At 44.5% G+C, this 7662-nt stretch overlaps 1 protein-coding gene across 2 annotated transcripts; it reads left to right on the top strand.

The window, feature by feature from the left end:
• The first annotated feature begins 300 nt into the window (after positions 1 to 300).
• On the top strand, positions 301 to 5873 carry mybphb (myosin binding protein Hb). Of its 2 annotated transcripts, none has more exons than XM_049733090.2 (13): positions 301 to 840; positions 1639 to 1707; positions 1801 to 1935; positions 2215 to 2382; positions 3279 to 3367; positions 3436 to 3631; positions 3854 to 3993; positions 4075 to 4234; positions 4462 to 4598; positions 4925 to 5111; positions 5186 to 5239; positions 5452 to 5513; positions 5604 to 5873. In XM_049733090.2, the coding sequence occupies exons 1-11, from the start codon at positions 558 to 560 to the stop codon at positions 5215 to 5217; spliced, it is 1596 nt and encodes a 531-aa protein (XP_049589047.1). In that variant the 5' UTR covers positions 301 to 557; the 3' UTR covers positions 5218 to 5239; positions 5452 to 5513; positions 5604 to 5873. The 2 variants fall into 2 exon arrangements, with proteins under 2 accessions (XP_049589047.1, XP_049589046.1); XM_049733089.2 differs by having other exon boundaries at positions 302 to 840; positions 5482 to 5513.
• The last annotated feature ends 1789 nt before the right edge of the window (positions 5874 to 7662 follow it).

The following is a 7662-nucleotide window of genomic DNA, read 5'->3' on the forward strand; positions in this document are numbered from 1 at the left end:
CACATCCACCACCCAACCGTACAACCAACCACTGTTTGTTCAAATCAATAAAATACATGTTATATTTCATCACTTGCTTCTTCTCTCTTCATTCTCTTCAGTTCAAGCTACAGCTATTAATCCGAGCGCAGGAGTCTGAAACTCAATTTAACTCATTCAGTGCCATTGACTGGGTTGGCAGTGAATGGGGGCCGCTAGGGATGGATGAAATATTTCACAAGAAAGGTTGAAGTATGGGAAAAAAAAAGGGTACTATTTTTAAATAACGTAGAAAAGGTTGAATTTTGATGAACAATATTTTACAGTGTGGTTTTATTGACTAGATGAATTGATTTAACACTTGGTCTATATTTGTAGCTAAAAACGGAGAGTTGTGCCGAGTTGATCTGAGGTGTCGATTCCGCCCATTGAAAAGGGGCTGTGCCTGTCTCTCTGGAGGTCTATATAATGCTCCTCTCCAGTGCAGACCTCGGCGTTGGACACAAGTGAAGGATTATTTTCTGTGTGTTTATGTGTGTGTGTGCCACTTGGGAATTAACGACCATCTAGCTGTCATTATGCCGGCCAAGCCTGCCCCGATTAAGAAGAAACTAGTCAAGAAGGTGGAAAATGCGCCGGCGCCCGCACCTGAGCCGGAGGCGGCCCCTGCCCCGGCTCCCGAGCCAACCCCGGAGGCCTCCCCGGTCGTGGAAACCCCCCCGGCCGAGTCTGCCGCTCCGGCAGAGGGGGCGCCCGCTGATGCAGAGGCGGTTGCACCTGCTGAGGACGCCACGCCTGCTGTGGAGGGCGAGGCCACTGCTGCCCCCCCGGCCGAAGGGGGTGAAGCCGCACCGGCAGACGGTAAAAGCTTGTCTTCTATGCTGTTTAATGAACTTAAAGGCTTTATCGGAATTATTTCACACCTGTGAAGAATCTGCTTGTTCTGCATTTTTGGGATCCAGTAAAGAAAATACTAGTTTTTGGCATTACACTTGGCAGACCCAAAAGTGGGTCACGGACAGCTAGTAAAACACTGTGTTACATTTACAAACTAGCCTTGCATATGCCCTCCCCCCCCAAAAAGGCACTTTATTTCAAATAAATAAGTGCTTTTATTAGTGTAAATATGCTAATGAGCACATACAAATATTCTAGCTGTCAATGAGCCAAATCTCTGTTAATTGATCACATTTTTACTATTTGTTATTTGTTTTATTATAGAACGACAAACTTGTCACTCGAGCATTTCTTAAAAGTAATCTCCCTGCCACCATAACACCTCGACAGATGCTGCGTCTTCTGTTACCCACACCTGCCCGCCAATGACGCAGTCATTTTTTTTCCCACATACTAGCATTTATTAATAGCTGCCACACTGCACAAATTAAACTCTAACTGAAATTAGATCTTTCAAATCAATGCCAAATATGTTGAATATTTGTCCACAAAGTATTACTTCCTGAGATCTTTAAATTTAGCTTAAAATACTGCATGTGCCAGTAAGTCAGGAGTATTCATGAAGATAGCTATTTTTATTTGAAGAAATAACCAAGGCTTGATTTGGTGACAAATTGGCTTGCAAAAAAAAGTGTGATTGGCAAGTGTTTTTAGTTTTTTGCTGTTGTTCTGCTGCTAACAATCTTGCCTGTGGCTCTACAGCTGAAGCTGCTGAGGTGCCTGAGCCTGAGGAGCCTAAAGCACCCAGTCCGCCGCCACCTCCACCCAAAGGTAACCATCCTGTCACATAGCCTGCTGCCAAACAAAAAGTCAATTTCGCAGAAAACTGCCCAAAATATGACTTTTATTTATCTGCATCTGTAGAGCCCACAAGCGCCCCCCTTGATCTGTTCGTGGAGGACAAGAACGACACTTCAGTGACGATCTTCTGGAGCCAGCCGGAGGTTATCGGCCCGTCCGGCCTAGACGGCTACATCATTGAGGTGTGCCAGGATGGAAGTGAGTCCCAGGGTTGCACCAGGTCCGCCCACCGTAAAGCTGCCATGCCAGAGGTCACTCGGTGATATTTATACACCGCCTGTCCACCTGACCCTTTAAGTCACCAGTTGAAGTTCACTGGGGCGGCTGATTTTTATTTTATTTTTTCACCGTAGTGCTCGGCTCACAAGTTTACAGACATCTGCTGTGTTCAAAATTCCTAAAAGATCACACATTAATATTGAATATCTACTAAAATGCATGATTTGATTCCTCTGATCATGAATCTTGTCCTTTCAGCTGAGGACTGGAAGGCCTCAAACGAAGACCTTCAGAAGTCCTGCCGCTACATCATCAAGAACCAGACTACCGGAGACCGGCTCAAGATCCGCGTGGTGGCCGTCAACGCCGGTGGACGAAGTCCGCCCGTGACCCTCCCTGAGGCTGTTGTGGTGAAGGAGGTTGCCGGTAAGACACGACGTAGTACCCACATTATAAATACCATCAACTTTTAAAATTTTATTTTACACAAATCCAATATTGATCAGAATGCCGTGTTTGGACCTGTTATATTTTTGCCATGACTTTCACTGTACAAAGGATGATTTTTGCTCTCACATCTCAAATAAGGATCCAATCATTTATCATGCTAATTCCTGGGAACATAAATTTTCTGTGAAAATGACTCGTGTGACAGTGCAGCCCTACACGTTTGGTTGCGCGTGCCAAGAATAAAAAGAATTTTATGAATCATATCCTTCAAAATGGCCGCAAAGCCGTGGAAAAATAGCCGAGATGTCAGTGGTCATTAACGCGCTTCCAGGCATCCAGTTCGGGGGAGATGAATGGGGTCGACTGAGCCATGGGTCAGCAGGTGGGGGTCTGTGGTATGGTGGATGTTGAATTCCTGTCTTGGGGTTGACAGTTCTCTGGTGACACTCAAATTTCATGACAGCCTCTGACATGCTGTTTATTTTCTAATCCGCCATAAGTAAGGCGATAAGCCGAATCGACGACCAGCAATACCACTTATTCTCACACGAATCCACAAATGAGCGATCATTCGCTTTTTTGTATGGATACTTTTTTGTAGATCCAGTAAGATGTAACTCGGCCCCAAATGCTATTTACAGTCCGGCCAAATGCTGAACACAGCAGGTGGCTTCTGCCATGAAATCCCAGCATCTTGTACTTACTCTACTTGAGATCTCAAAGTAGGCCAAAAATGTTGTCTGTTGGCATAATACTAATAAATGTCATCTGCCTTTCTGTCACTTTAGTCATATTAATCTGGATATATTATTTTTGATCCCAGTCTTTAATTATTATTGCCCTTGTTTTCGTCACCGTCGTTTCGTTTCTAGATCGTCCCAAGGTGCGCATGCCTCGCTTCCTCAGGCAGAGATACGTGGCTAATGTTGGAGACAAGATCAATCTGACCATCCCCTTCACAGTAAGCTCTTTGGCGAAAAGGAAGCAGCCTTACATGTCGCCTGACTAAAGCATGACGGTGTCCTCTAGGGCAAACCCAAGCCTGTGGTGAGCTGGACCAAAAATGGGCAGCCGCTAGAGAAATCAAGGGTGAACATCCGTAGCACGGAGAGAGACAGCATTCTCTTTATCCGAGTGGCAGAGAGGGACGACTCCGGCGTCTATGAGATGTCCGTCAAAGTGGACGACTTTGAGGACAAGGCCACACTCACCCTGCAGATTGTCGGTAGGCGGGCGGGCCTTCTTAGTATATTTAGTATTATGTATTTTGTCTATTTTTATCTTTACCTAACAAAGGCCTCCATTCAAAATAATAGCTGCCACCCACCTTCAAATATCTGCATAATCCCTGTAGTTAAGTAAATGAACACCATGTGAAGGGGAATGAACAATTTCATTTCATAAATGGAATTCTGGAATATAATCCAAATGTCTTTTCGCTTGATAGAGCTTCCTGGGCCTCCGGCCAGCATAAAGATTGTAGACACATGGGGCTTCAACGTGGCTCTGGAGTGGACGCCACCCAAAGACAATGGCAACACAGAAATCACAGGTTACACTATCCAGAAGGCCGACAAGAAGACCGGAGTAAAAAAGCACGCCGGAAACCCGATCGGCCGATCAGAGTAGATCCCCAGAACCTGACGAGAATTGTTGGTGTGTCGACAGGACTGGTTCACTGTGATGGAGCACTACCACCGACTCAATGCCACCATCTCGGACCTCGTCATGGGCAACACCTACAAGTTCCGCGCGTTCTCTGAAAACAAGTGCGGAATCAGTGAGGAGGCGGCAGTCACTAAGGATGAGGCCAAGATCGTCAAGACGGGTGAGACGATTATTCGGAAACTTCAGTGGTACCTGCATTTCCAAGTTGCCAGACTTCAGTCAAAGACACAAGTACAAAATGAGAACATAGAAGACGGGACTATGACTCGCATGGCTCACTAGTTCATACCCCTTAAAGGCAAATATCCAACACACAAGTCAAGGTACCACTGTAATTGAAATTCAAACCATCTAAGGCACCAATTGAGCGTTATTCTTTCCCTGAAGGAATTGAGTACAAGGCCCCAGAGTACCAGCAGCATGACTTCTCGGAGGCACCCAAGTTCACCACCTCTCTGGCCAACCGAGCCACAACGGTGGGCTACAGCACCAAGCTGCTGTGCTCCGTCAGGGGATACCCCAAGGTACGCTTCTCTGCCCCATTGCGTTTTTCCCCCTGCCGTTATTAGCTTCGCCTGATGAGTTGAGTTCTGAGTGGCATTGACATACTTTGTAGCCGTGATGAGGACAGGGTTGGAAGAGGTTGGGCTAAGCCAGGCACATGTGTGAAATTCCCAGGGGGCTGTCGCCATTTCAAAACTCCAGAACGGGTGGCGCACCCATCCATAACTCAAATATAAACCACCTCCAAATTCACATCAAACACTGGTAGTAGGATTCAGTGTTCAATTATTTTACTTTGTCAGAAGTGCTTCAAAACCCCACATCTAGCTTTTTTCCTCCCTTGCAGCCCAAGATCGAGTGGCTGAAGAACCAAATGGTCATCGGCGACGACCCCAAATTCCGTCAGATCTGCGTGCAGGGCATCTGTTCCCTCGAGATCCGCAAGCCGGTGAGCTTCGACGGAGGCGTTTACACCTGCCGAGCTAAGAACAACCACGGCGAGGTCATGGTCAGCTGCAAGCTTGAAGTTCGACGTACGTATATCATAAGACGTTCCTTTAGGGTGAGGTTCTTATGCCAACTAACAAGGTGTCTTTGTTACAAACAGAGCCCGTTGTTGTAGAGGCGGAGAAGAAATAGGCAGTCTTCTTCATTCGCACAGGTAAGAAACAATCAATTTGGAAAGACTAACAGCAGAAACTATAAATGATATCGGTAATGGCTCAGCATTGGCAATGTGCTCAGTGGACATATACATTTGATTTATTTTAAGATTAAGGCTGGGTTGTTTCATTTTCTCCACACATCAAATGCCTTCAAATGTGTCTTGGGACTTATGTTGCTAATCTAAGCTAACACCTGTTGTGCTTATAGTTACCACTATGTGTTCAATTCCCAAATTAGGAGCAGAGGGAGCGAGGCCTTCGCAGTATAAGGTGTGTGACACTTATAACTCAGTCTAAAATTACACCTCCGCTTCCATCAACACATTTGGTTAATTCCAATACATTTTCTGCCCTCTACAGGACAGTTATGGATTCCTTGAAAGAACATGTACAGTATAAACGGCTGATGACGCCAACCCTAAAAAGCCATCGTCTTTTTCCCCCAAGTAACAACAAACTAGACATATAACATATTTGTGAGAATGAATCATTTGGTTAAATTACCTGCTGCTATTTTCTAAAAAAAATTAAAAAAAAATGCACTCAAGCTAAGAGATGCTTGCAACTTCAATCACTATATTTGCTAACTGAACCAATCATGTCTCTAAATAAACATTGTCTGGTTATTTTTCTTAGTGACGTTTTCTACAAGCATTGCATCGCCCACAATTCTAATCTTGCAGCACCCACGTTAAACCTCTAGAAAGAGTTTGAGTATGTTTTGAACAAATGTCCAGGCTGGTCCACCGCTGCTGAAAAGAAATGATCTTAGGTCACCATAGCAACAAGAGATGTTATTTTCCTCATTATAAGCCAACATCCCAATTATTTGGATTTGAGGATTTTATGGATGTCAGAGACTGCTCAAATGAGGTCATTTAAGCTCACCTAGCAATTATTTTCCTCATTAGAAGGCTTCTCCAACTAAATGCTTGGTGGCTGTTTGTTTTTAAGTAAACTAAAAAAATTAAATGCCATCAGTCATTTTTATTTGTAAGAAAAAAAGCCCCTCCTTATAAATCGAGACCTCATTCAAATACAATTGGTTAAACAACTAACTGTTGTCCTGATTATAAAATCAAGTTAAACGCTAAACGATTCGGATTCAAGTATGCCAGGGCTTGGCTGGTCTCCCACTTTTACAGATTGTTTTAAGTGTCATTTAGAGTCCTGGACTAGCATCAAAATCATAATTTGCCATCATCATGTGTGGTAGCTGTCACAAGATCACTGTCTCCTAAAACCAAAGTGCATGTTGTCTAATTAAAGAGCATGCACCCCAATACATTCACTGAATTGCTGTTGGTCTAAAGAACGGCTTGGCGGCCAGCTCTCACATGGCACTGGTCGTGCAGCTATGCGGGCATGGATTAACTGGCATAGTGATGATCAGGATATGCATGAAGCCGTTCAAACAAGTCACACCCACGCTTCCATTCTGATCATTTTTACAGAGTAGGTGGTCGCATCAAAATAGCGGTTTTTGTTTTAGTTGGACTTGGATGAGAATTGTGCATCTTGAGTGACTGTTATGTAGCGCTCTCTAGTGGTACAAAGCAGCATGAGGGAGTTGCCTGGATTTGAGGAAATAAATAGACCACCTTCTAATAGAAGTCAGTATGTGGTTGATTTAAAAAAGCAAATGAACACCTTTGTTCAAATAAAAATTCCGGATATATTTGGGGAAAATCTTTGTTCCACAAATGAACGCCTCCTCTTTTTAAATGGGTTCTTTCTCAACAGCAATGGATTCTACATTTCTCTAATTCCAGACATGTCCCTGTTTAATTCTCCCTCATGCAGTTTTCTCACTATGTGACCCCATTGCAAAGATCAGTATCCAGGGAGCGAACATATTCCTGGTTTCCACCCAGTTGCAGGGCACATACAGCCCATGTTACCTGGAGGAAAACTCACGCAGGCACGGGAGGAACATGCAAACTCCACTCAGGAAGGCCAAAGCCATAATCAAAGCCGCAACCTCCGCACTGTGAGGCAGACAGAGTAACCAATGCTCCACGGTGCCAATAAGACGGTCAATTTGGGCTGATGAAGCAGCTCATCTGCTGGGGCCGCCATTGGGCATGTGACCACAAGCAATGATTCGATGAACATCTGAGAGGGTCTTGGCGAGCTTCCCGTATGGGATTTAATACGCGTAATGGTGGAATTGGCACTCACAGTGGGCAATGCGTCATTGAGTCTCATTGATTGATGTTCAGCTCAGCTGGATTGACTTCCGTTGGGCCGACACTTGGACAATCATCTGAATATAAGGCTTGGTGAAACACCTTGGACACCATATGCTGTAGATAAAGCACTTTAGCGCATTTCATTGATCATTATTTTTCCCTTTTTGTATCATATCAAAAATTTAATGACTATCTAATTGGAGTTGATTTGAACTCGTTGCTTAAAT

Source organism: Syngnathus scovelli, chromosome 11 (genome assembly GCF_024217435.2).
Source record: "Syngnathus scovelli strain Florida chromosome 11, RoL_Ssco_1.2, whole genome shotgun sequence".
Lineage (NCBI taxonomy): Eukaryota > Metazoa > Chordata > Actinopteri > Syngnathiformes > Syngnathidae > Syngnathus > Syngnathus scovelli.